General features: G+C 44.3%; 1 protein-coding gene across 6 annotated transcripts in view; it reads left to right on the top strand.

The window, feature by feature from the left end:
• The window catches only part of PDE8B (phosphodiesterase 8B), a 128,024-nt gene extending 112,646 nt beyond the window's left edge, over positions 1-15,378 (top strand). For all 6 annotated transcript variants that reach the window (XM_072137975.1, XM_072137965.1, XM_072137956.1 and 3 more), the window contains 5 exons: positions 1,062-1,279; positions 9,133-9,268; positions 9,772-9,939; positions 10,979-11,108; positions 14,095-15,378. In XM_072137975.1, the coding sequence (XP_071994076.1) occupies positions 1,062-1,279; positions 9,133-9,268; positions 9,772-9,939; positions 10,979-11,108; positions 14,095-14,210 (768 nt within the window). In that variant the 3' untranslated portion in view covers positions 14,211-15,378. The remainder of the gene's footprint in view (positions 1-1,061; positions 1,280-9,132; positions 9,269-9,771; positions 9,940-10,978; positions 11,109-14,094) is intronic.
• Positions 15,379-15,595: the final 217 nt, after the last annotated feature.

Below are 15,595 nucleotides of genomic sequence, written 5' to 3'. Positions count from 1 at the left end.
GTAGGAGGAGCAAAGAGGCTACTGGGGCGTGGAGTAGCCGCGCTGTGTAGCTTCAGCTCAAAATTACAAAATTTACATATTCCGAGAATAAAAGTTATCAAAAAAGTGCAGGGACGTGAGGATTAGCCCTTAAAAGGGCTATCCTCACGTCATATTGATCCACCTACCACCCGATCTACCTTTATAGGTAGATTTGTGGTGGTAGGTTCCCTTTAAAGCTACATGAATGTGGGCAGTCACAAAGAGTGGACTGTGTTTTATCAAGGTCCACTCACGAGCCGATGACAGTAGAAAAGGAGCAGGAGTAACAACTGCTCCAAAATGTGCGGCCCGAGAAGTCGGTTCATACACAGGGGTCATGGAAACCATAGCTGTGTATGAGCCCATTGGTATACATGAGGCCAGGCTCTAGCACAGGTCGGAACACTACATTGGTGGGCATAAGGCCTTACTGTAGGAAGCCTTCCCACATTCCTGCTATTTCTAGAATTATGATATGAAATCAAAGTATCTCTTCACAACAAGTTTTAAGATTTGAAAAAAAAATTTCTGCTTCCCATTGATGTTTTTTAAAAAAATTTTGAGTTGAAAGACTCTTAGAAAAGTCCACTTAGAAAACTTTGTGTGAAATGACCTTTTAAGGGGGTTGTCCCGGAATTACTATTGATGGCCTACCTGCAGAATAGGCCAGTTATATCTGATTATTGGGGGAGTGTCACAGCCCCTTTAGATGTTGGTTGTTATGTTGCTTTTAAACAGGGGGCACAATGCAGCTGGTTCTGGGCTCCTTGAAGTGTTAAAAGGGGTTGGCCACTTTGCCTCATGTATTTTGTAATGTATGTGGGGGGGGGGGCAGGATATCAGGTAATTTAGCAATATACATCTATTAAGGTAAAGTGGCCAACCCCTTTAAGTATTTAGACCCCTGCTTCTGCCTCGGTACTCTTTGTTTGCTAGCGACACAACTACTGTTGGCCCCCAAGATCAGATATAATAGTTCCTAAACCCCTTTAAATTTTCTCTGCTTTGTTGCCATCTGACTTTGTATATTTTCTTCTTAGACATGTCTGGATCAGCTGGACAAAATAGCTGCTTTAATAGCTGCCACCGTTCACGACATCGATCACCCGGGTCGCACCAATTCTTTTCTCTGCAATGCCGGAAGTGAGTTAGCCCTCCTGTACAATGACACGGCCGTATTAGAGAGTCATCACTCAGCACTGGCCTTCCAGCTCACAGCGAAGGACAACAAATGTAATATTTTCAAGAACATGGACCGGTAAGTTACATTATGTCTGATATCGTCATGAATGTATAGATCAATACTAAACTGGAGCTGGAAACTTAAAGCGTAAAGTTTTATAAATGAATAGTGCAGACGATGATAGTAAACCTGTGCCTGTGATCTTCCTTTTCCCCTGCCTTTCTTCATTATTTAAGCAGTTTGTGTAAATCAGCTTTCTGTCCTGAATCCACTGACAGCTGACAAAGGAACCTAAGTATTTAATCACTTAAATCTTTACAGACCGTCCCAGGATAGTCTTTTTTTTTTTTTTTTTTTTTAAATAGATTTTTATTAAACATTACAAAAAATACAAAAGAACATTTAGTCCTATGCAGTACATTATACATTATATTACAATAAATACAAAAACTTTAGTCTTATGCAGTACAACATTATTTTACCCTTCTGTGTTACCACAATAAATACATACAGACTAGATAGCTCCCATATACTGCACAGGTAAAAAGTGTTTGTTTATTATATTTTTCTTTTTTCCTCCCCTTCCTAGAATTATTAAACCTTCCTAATATGGTAGTCAACTAGAGGGATACACTCCCATATCATACAGCGTTATTTTGTATCTCCAAGTTGCTACCCAGATATACATATATAATATGCTCACAATCCCTAAACCTACCCCCCTCCCCACCCCACCCTCCCCTAGAGAGGAGCCGAAGGAGAGAAAAAAAAAAAAAAAAAAAAAAAAAGGAAAAAGAAAGAAAAAGAAAGGGGGGCACCTTTAATTCCATCTTTCCCATCTTCTAATCCATCTCTTATGACTGCCTACCTCTGAGGAACAGATTTTTTCATATTGCTTAATTCTAAGGGTCAGATTATACCAATATTCCATTGTTGGAGCTTCTTTGCCTCCCCACTTCCTCGCTATGCACACACAAGCTATGTGCATCACCCTCCTGACTGTGTCTCTGTCCCTCTGTTCCAAATTTAATTCATCGGTGAGCCCCAGGATAGAAACGGGTAATGTTGGTTCGAACCGCACTCGAAGGACTCTCTCAACTTTCCTATATACTGCTTCCCAATATTGGCTAACCTTAGGGCAATTCCATAATACATGCACGAAATCAGCGTTCCGTTGTTGACATTTTCCACAACACGCATCCCCCCTGTATTTCATTTTAACCAAATCCTTCGGTGCAAAATATAACCTATGTACTATATTATGTTGTATTATCTTATGGTTCCAATTAAAGGAACATGTTGCTATGTGCTTTACAACCTGTACCCACCTTCCCTCTACTATTGGTCCTAGGCTAACTTCCCATTTTGTCCTAGAACTATGTATCATATCCCTAGTGTAACTCTTAATAATATACCTGTAAATCTTCGTGATCAACTTATTTGTACTACTTGCTGTGTGCAGGTAATCGATACATTCGTGACTCTCAATTTTCATGTTCCTCTGCTCATTCACTCGGGCTAAGGCATGTGCTACCTGAAGATATTTTAAAAAGTCCCCTTTACCTAAGTGAAACAAATTCTGCAGTTCATAGAATGTCTTCATCTTACCCTCTACCCAGATTTGGGGGATATGACGGACCCCCCGTCTTATCCAGAAGGAAGGATCCGGTAAGCCCCAGAGACTGGGCAGATTCCGATTGAACCATAATGGTGTATCCATCAACAAACCCCTAATTTTCAATAATTGCTTTAAAGCCTCCCATGATCTGTGCGCTAAATTACAAGTTACCAGCCCCTTAAACTGAGGCTGTAAAAAATAACCACTTTCCAGTGTCTCAAAAATTGTGATCATTCTACCTTCAGTAAGTTTCACCATACACTCATATAGCCTATTCTTTTCCCATCCTATTAACCTACTGATCTGTGCCGAAATAAAATAGCCGAAGATGAAGGGTAACCCAAACCCCCCTTCTCCCATCGGTTTATATAGGTGGATTAATTTCATTCTAACTTTCTTTCGTCCCCATACCAAATCATTTATTAAGGAATTAATTAACCTAAAGAAGGAGTCTGGTATCCACATAGGGCTAGCCGACAGGACAAATAATAATCTGGGGAGCAGAATCATCTTAACCAGACTGATTCTGTCCGCCCTCGATAGGGGGAGTCTACACCAGACGAACACATTCTCTCTTATAGCTTTAATAAGGGGTAGCAAATTCATCTGTACAAATTCATCCAACTGCGCCGAGATTCTGATCCCTAGATACATCAGAGAGTCCTCACTGATCTTAAATCTATTCGGGTCGATAAGCCTAATAACATTCTTATCAAGGGGAAGAAGCTGAGTCTTTCCCCAGTTGATTTGTAGACCCGACCATTCCCCATATTCCTCAATAACCTCCATCACCTTTGGAATGGAGGTGGGGGATTCTCTAAGGTACAATATAATGTCATCTGCATATAGACATACTTTATCGTCTACCCCCCCACATCCTCCTCCCACTATCCCCTTATCCTCTCTTATTCGAATAGCTAGTGGCTCTATAAATAGAGCAAACAGCAGGGGCGACAGCGGACACCCCTGCCTAGTGCCCCTAGTCAACTCAAAGCCACTAGATTCCTTGCCGTTCAGAATAATTTTGGCTCTAGGGGCTTCATACAGGCACCGAACCCACCGGATGAACCCTGGGCCGAACCCAAATTGTTCCAATACTTTCCAGAGAAACCTCCACTCCACCCTGTCGAACGCTTTAACTGCGTCCAGAGCCAGGATGGAGCGGAGGTCCCCCTTCCCCAGTTCGATGGCGGCGTACAGTCTCTGCAGGCAGTCCCCTACTTTCCTCCCTGGGATGAAGCCATTCTGATCCCCATGAATCAGAGTAGTAATTACTTTCCCCAATCTAGTGGCCAGCAATTTTGCCAATATTTTAAAATCAGTGTTAAGCAGGGATATAGGCCTATACGACCCCATATCCAATGTATCCTTCCCTTTCTTGAGGATCAGAACCATATTGGCTTCAGACATGCTGTTAGAGACCTTCCCTTGCTTAAAAATTTCCTCATACAGTCCCAATAATCCAGATAAACTAATCTCAGGGTTCCTCCTGTAGAAGCTAAATGGGAGGCCATCTGACCCCGGGGCTGTATCCCGGCTACAGTTTCGAACTATCTCTTTCAGCTCTATTAATGAAATAGGGGTGTCCAGGAAATCCTTCTGGGAGTCTGACAATTTGGGGAAGTGGATTCCTTTTAAATAGCTTTCCATTCCCTCCTCTGTACCGGAGTCAGATGATCTATATATCTCTGAGTAAAATTGGGCAAACTGTTGCACTATCTGCTCCGTATCCCTTCTGGTTACCCCATCTACCCCCTTCACTGCACTCACATAGTTGTTCTTCTTGGGATCCTGGATCTTATTTGCTAGGAATCGACCGGGTTTCCCCCCTTCCGCAAACCCTTTCTGGCCTCTAAAAAAAGATCTATGTTGGGCCTTATTGCTCAGAAGAGCTTGATAGTCCTGTTGTGCACGTAATGTTCTCCTTCTATTCTCCTCTGTTGGAGCCTCTACGAGTTCCTTCTCTAATTCCACAAGTTTCTGTTTATGTAACTCTTCCTGCCTGTGGAACTTCAACCGCGCTAACCATATCGCTTTTCGATAAATACCCCGGACAAAGGCCTTAAAGGTGTCCCATACCACCAGCCTATTATCCTCTTTTCCGTTCTTTACCCAAAATTCTTCCATCTCCCTTTTAAGGTCTAGCTGTCCCTCCAAGACCACCAACCAGTGCGGGTTAAGTCTAAAGGATCTAACTGGTTCTTCTTTTCCTTTGATTGTGACCACAATTGGTGAATGGTCTGAGAGTATAATGGGCTCATAAACGACTTTGTGCACCAATGGAATACATAACTGATTTGCCAAACATAGATCAATTCTAGATAGTGAACCATATGATTTACTCATACAGGAGTACACCCTCCTCTGGCCGCACCTACTCCTCCATACATCCAGCCACCCTAGTTCTGCACAGAAGGATGCTAACCGGGATCCCCGGGTCTGGCTCGGGGTTTCCTGCTTCTGCCCACTTAATCTATCCAACTTGGGGTCCAATATCGCATTGAAGTCCCCAATAACCAAAACTGGAGACTCCTCTCTATCCGAGATAAACTTTACCAGATCACCCAGAATGGTTACGGAGAAAGGGGGAGGAATATAGACAAAAGCCAGGATAACTCTTCGTCCCTCCAAGACTCCATACAGAAATACATACCGGCCCTGTTGATCAATCAGCTTCCCCAACAGAGAGAAATTAATCTTTTGATGGATTAATACTGTCACCCCTCTAGAATAATTATTCCCAAATGAGTGAAACTCAAAACCCGCCCATCTCTTCTTAACTCTGTTAACTGTATCTTTGGTGAGATGTGTTTCTAGTAGACATATCATCGCAGGGAGATGTTTCTGTATTAAATCAAATATTGCGCACCTTTTCATTCGGTCACTCAACCCTCGGATATTCCATGACATGATTCTTACCGCCATTTAACCAACAAAAAAAAAAAAAAAAAAAAAAAAAAAAAAAAAAAAGGATATAAACCAACAAAAACAATTTCCTCCGGCTCCCCTCTCCCCCCCTCTCCTCCCCCCCCCCCTTTCCCCTCCCTCCTCCCCCCCCCTTCTTCTCCCCCGTAGCCTACCCTTAATCTATACGTAGACCTCTTCGACTCCTTGCGCCATCCTCCCCCAACCCCGCCCCCTCCCAAAATCTCAGGTTATCGTCGGCACCGATATAGCCCTTAGGCTCTCATCATATTTCAGGAGGTTTCCACCCCCTGGGCTTCTAGCCATTCCGACACCTCTTCCGGACTATCAAAAAACCAGGTTCTATCCTTAAAAATGACTCTCATCTTGGCTGGGAATAGGACTGAGAATTTGATATTGGCTTCCGACAATCTTTTTTTAACTCCCTTGTAACTGGCTCTCATCCTCTGAGTTTCTCTTGCATAGTCTGGGTATATAGATACCCGCGCCCCGTTTACCATTAATGGTGACTTCTCCCGAGCCTTACGAATGATTGTGTCCCTATCCTGGGAGTTAAAGATTTTTACTAGGATAGCTCTGGGGGGACCCCCTTGCCCCCCTTTCTTGAAGGGGACTCTATGCGCCCTCTCTAACCCAAAAAAGGGGGAGAAGTTTTCACGTCCCCACAATCCCTCCAACCATTCCGTCATCTCCTGTACCATGTCTGTCCCCTTTTCCCCCTCCGGGTATCCCACTATCCTGATATTACTCCTCCTGGAGCGGTTCTCCAGGTCGGTAACTTTGTCTTTTAGGGATTTGTTATCTCTTTTCAGGTCCTCTAGCGAAGCCTTTACACCTCTTACTTCTTGTTCTAATAGTTTGAGTCCCTTTTCTGTGTTTTTAAACTGACCCCTCAGCTTATTCACCTCTTCCTTTACCACAGAAATCTCTGCCAGGGCCCCTCCCATTTGTTCGTTCAGGGAGTCCACTGTATTTTTTAGTTCTTTTACTGTGGAGAGTATCTCAGTCAGAATACCACTGGTGTCCTGGGCTGTCTCAGCATCCTGTGGGGCTGAGTGCTCTGATCCCGAGACACCAGGGTTATCCTCTGTCGCTTTCCTATCGCCCTTCTCTTTTCCTGAAGATTTTACAGGCGATGCCTTCCACATTTTTTCCAGCCCCGTAGACTTACGGGCGCTATTTTTAGGCGGCATCTCTCTTTCCCTTTTCCTCCTATGCTCCCTAGTCTGACTTCTAGTGTGCAGTGTTGGTTCTCGTAAACTCTAACTATTATACCCCTGCTTACTCTATATCAAATAAATTGATCCCAAACCAGTATCAGTATAGGTACACGCTCTTACAGTTTTTTTTTTTTTTTTTTTTTTTTTTTTTTTAAATTCCGAGAGAACCAGGGGGGGAATTTAAGACTCACTCAGCAATGGGTATCCCCGTAGTCCCTATTATTATGCAGTTAGACACTCAATCCCCTTATTTGAGCCAAGGGGAGTGTAGAAAACAAGAGAAATTTATTCAGCTCCACATAACCCTGAGGTTTAAAACTTCCACCCAGAGTCCTAGTCAGCAGACTCTGAAGATACCAGCATCAAATCTCGTTATATTTAAGAATGACGGTTAACATAGAGACAGGCAGGGGATAAAGTCGGAAGTAAACTCAAGCAATGATCGCAAGGAGAAAATATATCACTTTGGTACAACCGCAAACAGCAGCAGTCCAATACCCGTCTTCCTTTCCCTTTTTCCCCTTATGCCCCCTGGTCAGGCTTCTGGTACACGGTGTTAGTTCTCATATACTTTTAACTATTATGGCCCTGCTTAATCTATAACACAGAAAATAAGCCCTTGGCGATGTTGCCGTTGGTGCACCGTTTTACAGTTCAGGCTCCTTCAGGACCAAACCCAGCCCACCGATTAGGGGGATCCGTCAGCTAGTCCGTCTGTCACAGCTGACCGTCGACACAAAAACTGGAAGGGGGATTTATTTGAGGCATGCGGTCTTGGCTCAGGCCGTAGGCGCCCAAGGAGATGAAAGAAGAGAAAGTCTTATCACTGCGGTGAAAGCAGGTGGATCAGCAAAAAGTGACGAGCCAATACCCTTCACACCCTCAAAGAGATGTTTCTTTATAGGCGTTTTAACTCAAAGCTCTTTCTACCGGTGTTAACCAAATCAGCAATCCCAATATCAGATCTAGGTGCTCTTGAGTATAGCGGTTAGCACAGGACGGAACAAGGGTAGATGTTAATTGTTAGTACAAAAGACACGTAAGAGATCATTCGGTCGGAGGGTCTCCACAGCTTAACAAAATGTCACTTTGTAATTCAAATCTCCACAGGCACTATTACCGAACACCTATATTAGTTCATGCCTTCCGAGGGGTTAATAAAGGAATAAAGATGCTGTAGCATAAAGGAAAATTGCGAAGCAAGCAGGAGATAGCAGTTAGTTGAGGCTAAAGCAAAAGCAGGGGGGCAACATACAGTCAGACGATCTCACCAGTCTCCCTCACGACGTCCCTGCAGATCTTCAACGTAGAGAAATATTCCGGGAACCGTGACATGTCCGGCTCCCAACTCCCGTAGCAGTATCTAGCAGGGTCTGCGCATATAGCTGAGGATCTTTTCTTGCTTTTCTTGCTCCCCGCTGCTCACAGGGTGCTCTCCTACCCCTCCTGGCTTCCTGCCCAGCTGAAGTGCCGCAATCCCTCGGTGCCGGTAAACTCCATTAGCTCCCACAGGTGGCGGCCCTCACCTCTCACACCGTACGAGGAGCAGTCCCCCCGTGCCGGTGAAGATAAAGAGTCCGGTGGAGCAGTGAGGCTTTCGGGGAGTTATAGTCGGCTGACCCACCGGCAGTGCGGTATAAGAAGAGCTGTGTCTCGAGACGTTCCGATGCAGGTACTTGCTAGTCTCGGGTGCCGGAGACAGCTAGTCGCAGGACCGCCGAACCTCCATCAAGTTACGGGCGGGAGCGCTTGGCTGGGGGAGGAGCGTCGCGGCGTGCTTCCTCACATCGCGGCGTCCACGCCCGATTAAAGCCACCCGTCCCAGGATAGTCTAATCTCCTCAGAGAGCTGAACCATCAATGGAAATATTCTCTAGGTATGAAAAGAGTTAATCATTAGCCTCCTTATCTGTCTGAAGTGGATGTAGCTCTGAAGGCTTTTAGAAACACTGCTCACTACTGGAGAAAGAGCAGAAAAAAGGCACAGAGAAGCTGCTTTACCTAATGAAGTATATCATAAAATGTACTATTATTACCTGCTATAAATAAAAAAAACAATTTGCTTCAAAAGTTTAGTTACTCTTTAACCAATTATTTGAGTATTGAAGTGATACACACTTTTTTGTAACTGCACTTCTTTAAATATCACAATTTTCTCTTCTTCAGAACCCAATATCGGACCCTCCGTCAAGCCATCATTGATATGGTTTTAGCCACAGAGATGACGAGACATTTTGAGCATGTGAACAAGTTTGTGAATAGTATCAACAAGCCCATCGCTGCTGAGGAGAACAACTCTAATGTAAGACACCGTAAGACACCGTCAGTGCGGCTCCACCAGTCATCTTAACTTAGGCCTAGCCATAACCAAGAGCCTAACAAACGCCTCTAGGGCCATCCTAAATACTGTCTCATTTAATGGGACTAAAGTACACATTAAAATAAACAATTAAACAAAAAAAATCTGAATTGTATGAACATGGCGATTCATTCAAGGGATTGTCCAGTCACAAGAACTTGCCAATCTTTGGAGGTCTATTGTACCCCCAATTAATAGATTGGGCGGTCACGCATGCACTTTGCTGCTCTATTCATCTCAGTTCTATGGACAGTAAACAGAACGACTGGCTTCTCCATTCTTATGGGGTCTGACAGACCCCCGGTCTCGTGATCCATGGGGTTCCCATCACTGAGAGCAAGTTATACCCTACCCTGACGATACAGGATAACTTGTTCTGGACAACCCCTTTAAGAAAATACTTTGTCATTTCTATATTGCTGAGGCTGCTTCTGCTTTGTCTCCAGAGTGAGGGCAGTGACTGTGAGTGCTCCCCCGGTATCAAAAATTCTCCAGAGAACCGTATACTCATCAAACGCATGATGATAAAATGTGCAGATGTGGCCAATCCGTGTCGTCCGCTGGATATGTGCATTGAATGGGCTGGAAGGATCTCGGAGGAGTATTTTGCTCAGGTATAAAGATCTACTTGTATTCAGGACTTATACACAGATGTAATATATTTATGCACTGCTTTTACGGGGAAAACATTCTTAAAATACACAGGGGGAGGTTTATCTAGATTATCTTTACCTATGCCTATTGAAAGAATTGGAAAAAATTGAAAAAAAAAAGTGAAAGTTGGCAGGATTTTGTAAGTTTTATCATTTTTAAGAAATTTGGAGAGTTTCATTTTAGTACATTATTTTTTTACCATTAGCTCACATTTATCAGAAGTAGTTATGTGCAGTTTGCCTCACTAATGCTTTCATTAATCTGGCGCCCCCTGCACAGCTCGGGAAGTTTTTGGTGCATCTCTAACATACAGGGGCAGATTTACTTACCCGGTCCATTCGCGATCCAGCGGCGCGTTCTGTGCGGTGGATTCGGGTCTTCCGGCGATTCACTAAGGCAGTTCCTCCGACGTCCACCAGGAGTTCACGATCCTGTACTTGGTGAAGGTAAGCGCGTGTCCCACAACACTTTTTTTTTTTTTTTTTTTTAATGCGGCAGTTTTTCCGAATCCGCGGGGTTTTCGTTCGACCCAGCCCCCGATTTCCGTCGCGTGCATGCCGGAGCCGATGCGCCACAATCCGATCACGGGCACACAGTCAGTGGAGTAACTTTAGGGGGTGCAATCGCACCTGAGCCCCAGAGGTTTAGGTGGCCCTTATGGTGTCACTTTCCCATATGAGAAGACTATTACTATAAACCATACATTATAGTCGGGGCCCATCACCTTCTAGTTACACCACTGCGCACAGTCCCAATCACCACCGTAGCGCTCCTTTAGGTGCACAATTTTGTGTCTTGTCGGACACAGAGCAGTCGCGACACAAAGCTGTCAGTTTGCATGTTCTTTCTAGTGCAAAGTCAGACAGAAAACTGGCGCAAACGCTTTAATAAATGTGGCCCACTGTGTTCAAACCTATGTGGAAACCCATATGGATATGCACATTTCTAGGTCCATTGGGTAAAGACAAATGTACATTTTATCTCTATTATTTCTTACAGACGGATGAAGAGAAGATACAAGGATTGCCAGTAGTAATGCCAGTATTTGACCGCAACACCTGTAGCATACCAAAGTCTCAGATCTCCTTTATAGACTATTTCATCACAGACATGTTTGATGCATGGGATGGTAAGAGCAGGGTCTTTAATGGAAAAATGTGCTTTTTGTAGTTTGCATCTTGATACACTTATACAGAGTTGTTAGCTTCTTCACATTGGACTATCCCTACTTGTTGGAGGGATCCATTGACAATATATAATACAAATATTACACATTCACATTAATAGGTTGGTTACCTGATGCCAGACAGGACAAGGCCTCCGCAGAGCAAGTTGCTCTATATCAGTGATGGCGAACCTTTTAGAGACCGAGTGCCCAAACTGCAACCCAAAACCTAAATACTTATGGCAAAGTGCCAGTACGGCAATTTAACCAGAAAACTGACGGTTTAGTTTAGATTAAATTTACACAGGACTGTCTGAGCTCAGATTCCAGCAGTCCTATACACACTGAAACGCCACGTTTACACCATTTTACATCACATAAAAGAGTAATAAAAAGTTATCAAAAGGTCACGCAGTCCTCAAAATGGTAGCAATGAAAACAACGGCTCATTAAGCAAAAAAACCACACCTCCCCAGCTCCGTGCACTAAAGTTATTAGCGTCACAAGATGGCGAAACTATTTTCTTTTTGTACACTGTTTTAATTATTGAAAAAGTATTAAAACACAATAAAACCTACAAATCTGGTAGCGAAAGTATTAAAATCCAGCTTCCCAGTACACGACATGGAATAATAAATGAGAAGTAAAATATGTTACGCAAAAAATAAGCCCTCACACAGGTATAAATATATAAATGCACATATAAATATATAATATAATATGTATATACATAAATACATACATAGAAATACATATGTTACTTACTCTTTGGTTGTCCAAGGTGGCGGCCATGCTGGTGGGCAGAAGTTCAGGTGTCTGTTGTTACGGGGGGGTCAGTAGGGTAGATGGGCAGAGGGTGGGCGGCCAGAGTTAGGGCTGGGGCGGTAATGCAGCATCTGGAGTTCGGGGCAATGGGGTTATGAGGCATGAGTTCCAGGGGAGGGGGTGATGCGGGGCAGTGACCGGAGTTGAGGGGGAAGGGGGGTAGTGAGAGCGGCCGGAGTTCGGGCAGGCAAATTGCAGTAGTGGGCGGAGTTTGGGTGTGGGGGGGATTAGATGTGCGATAGCGGGCTGGGGTTCGGGCGCGGGGGCTTGTGGTAGCGGCGCAGTGAGTTTCGGGCCGGTTGCTTAGGGGAGGGGAGGGGCGGGAGTGGGCAGGAAATCAGCCTCCTGCTGATCTATGCCCCGTGGATGCGCTGAGTTAAAAAAAAAAAACCTCACCTCAGACTCGGCGTTCCTCCGGCTGATCACTGCAGCGCACACAGAGTAAGGTGCCCAGCGCTGGCAGTGTAATGACAACATTTCGCTGCCAGCGCTGGGACGCTTACCGTCCTGTGCGCTGCTGTGATCGGAGTGACAGAGCAGGAAGTGTCAGCACCCTGCTCTGTCATGGCTGTTAGCAGTATACTGCTAGCAGCCATGACAACCAGGTGTGGACAGTGGTTGTCCGCACCTGGCAGTAGTTAGGAGGATGGGGCGCGTGCCAGCAGTGAGGGCTCTGCGTGCCCTCTCTGGCACGCGTGCCATAGGTTCGCCATCGCTGCTCTATATAATACTCTGATTTTACTAAAAGTTTATACAAAAAAAAGTTTTGTAAACCAGAAAATCCCTTTAAATATATGTTTATGGACTGGCCACCTGCTCCTTGCTGCTTTAATTTTGGATTTTCATTGCTATATCATAGAGAACTCACAGATGAAAATGTTGATGGACATGGAGTGATTTCTGCTTGTTGTCACCACAATTTACCCTCCTGATGTAACTGCTCTGATATGAGTGGCAATTTTGGGCATAGCCAAACTTACCATTGTTAATAGATCAGCTGCTTCTTACATGCAAAAATGTCCCTTTAGAAATATGAAAAGTTTTCTGAAATGCTTTTGGAGCACCTTAGGGTTCATGCTCCTCATCCCGCTGGACCCTGGAATGACATGGCTGAAGGGGGAAGGATGAGAGTAGGTGCTGGGTGGTGGCAGTGTAGTGGGGGGGCAATGTTATTTCTGTGGAGTAAGCAACTCCTCCCAAAGCACTTTAGCCTAATTTACATATTTCTAAAGTTCATGTTTGGCACAGTATGAGCAGTTACAAAATAAAAACAAAGGTACTGTATATACTCGAGTATATGTCGACCCGAGTATAAGCTGAGGCCCCTACTTTCACCACAAAACTCGAGTATTGACTCGAGTATAAGCCTAGGCTGGGAAATGGAGCCAATGCAACTTAATAAAATGACCAGCATGGCCCTTACTCAGCAATAAAATGTCCAGCAAGCCTCCTTAAAAATAATAAACGTAATACTTACCTCTGGTGCAGGGAGGCAAGGAGAAGACTTCAGACATGTGAATCCCACACTATATATAAATACATTACAGTACCACATACACCTATGCATCATATACACTGACATATAGCATATACACATCACATATGCATTCATATATAGAGCATATACACATCACATATACACACACACATACCGCATATACTCACCCAATACCCCAGATGTTGGGGCCCTCTGATACTATGGGCCCCATAGCAACTGCTATGGCTACTACCCCTGTAGTTACACCCCAGATTGAAGGGGTTATCCTTATCTGCTATACATAGGATAGGAAATAACATTACTACTGATGGGAGTCCAAAGACCCTCTACGATCAGAACAGGGGTCAAATTATCTCTGATGGAGTGTCAGATCAAGCTTGAGTCATTCATTCTCTATGAGAGTGTTAGCAGTGTAGCTATTCCCAGTAGCCCCAGACATTGAGCGGTATGTCGCTGGAAAGTGAGGAAAGTGCTGCGTTGCCCTTGAAATGAAATAGGTTTCATAGTTCTGTGTTATCCTCAGTAAAATGCCAAATATGGTGCATAACCTGAAGTTAATAGGGAGTCCATATCACCTCATGTGGCTACTAGAATCCCTACTGATGAGGACTTGTTTGTTTTTTGCAGCGTTCGCACATTTGCCCAACCTCATACAACACTTGACGGAAAACTACAAGTATTGGAAATCGTTAGATGAGTTAAAGTGCAAGAGTCTCAGGTACTCATCTGACGGCAACAAATAATGGAGGATCAGTCCCCTCCCGACCTACCTGCACTGTGAACCATGACTGGTGGGGCCATCCTGAAGAAGGGAAAGCTGTATTCTGAAGACGGGACGGAGCCCTTGTACATTGCCTACGGTTGGCATGGACGTCAAATCAAAGGGAAATATAGACAAACAATGGAAGCTGAGCTTTTCTCTCAGATTTTATACCCGGCACCAACATTCGCATTGTCTGCTATCCTGACATCTTCACCAGCTTATCCTTACTCCTGGACGGCCGATCTGCATTTTATTTGTTCTGTCATGTTTAACTATGGAAGGACGATACATAGGACAAGAACTACAGACTATTTCTTTCAGATTTTTTATGCCAGCTATTCCTACTTGTATATATCATGGGGAAGGAGGAAGGTGCGATGTTCTCCTTCTGGATGACTACTGATTGACTATACTTGTACAGGGCTACAATTAGGGGTGCGATCAGTGACTCAGGAAGGCTTCTTACACTTGCCATATGGGATCCACCAGATTTACGCTCTATTTTCTTACTGATCTATCGCTCGGTTCATGACAGTCTAAAGCCGGGGCTACATGGAGGCTTTTTTTAAGATGATTATTCATTGAGTTTTCTGAAATTTGACGCTCATGGGGTTGTCTGGTCAAAACAAGTTATATCCTATGCATAGTTAACTTGCTGATTGGTGGAGGTCCCAGTGGTGGGACCCCTACTGATCAGGAGAAGAGCGTTCCCCTGTACCCCCAAATAAACAGAGCAGCTGGTTGTATATATATCCTGCTGCTTTATTGACCTATATGACACTGACAGAGATCCAATCACAATACTTTGCTTCGTCTGTCCGTGCCATAAATGGGGAATGGGCGGCAGCACCACGTCATGAGCTGCTGTGCCATTCATTAGGGGTACAATAGACCACTGTTCTTTTGATCCAATGCGGGTCCCACCACTAAGACCCCACCAATCAGGGGACAATTTGTTGTGACTGGACTTGAAAGGGGTTGTCCCAATTTTAAAAATTGATCACCTAATCTATCCTGGTTAATAGATTTCAGATCAGTTGCCTGAAGTGGTCAAGGTGCTCCAGTGCACACCTCGCCTGCTTCACAGATGAAGTCCATTCATCACGTGGGCTGCATGGAGCAACGTCCCAGCAGCTCAATGGGTATCAGTAACTAAAAAGTCACTTTGTGGTGGTCTCCATGTAGCCACAGCCTATAGTCGTTTTTCCCTTGCATGGTACTGGACTGACAAGGTCCGGTTCAGGGATTGTTTTTGACTGCATATAGTACCTGCTTCCAGTGGCGCAACTTGAAGCTGATGGTCCCCAGTGCAAAGTCTGTGCCAAGCCCCAACTATAATGTATGGTTTATAGCACTAAACTTCTC

Source organism: Engystomops pustulosus, chromosome 1, assembly GCF_040894005.1.
Source record: "Engystomops pustulosus chromosome 1, aEngPut4.maternal, whole genome shotgun sequence".
In the NCBI taxonomy this organism is placed as follows: Eukaryota; Metazoa; Chordata; class Amphibia; order Anura; family Leptodactylidae; genus Engystomops; species Engystomops pustulosus.
Note: the sequence above shows the minus strand (reverse complement) of the source record. Positions and strands in the feature narration are given on the sequence as shown.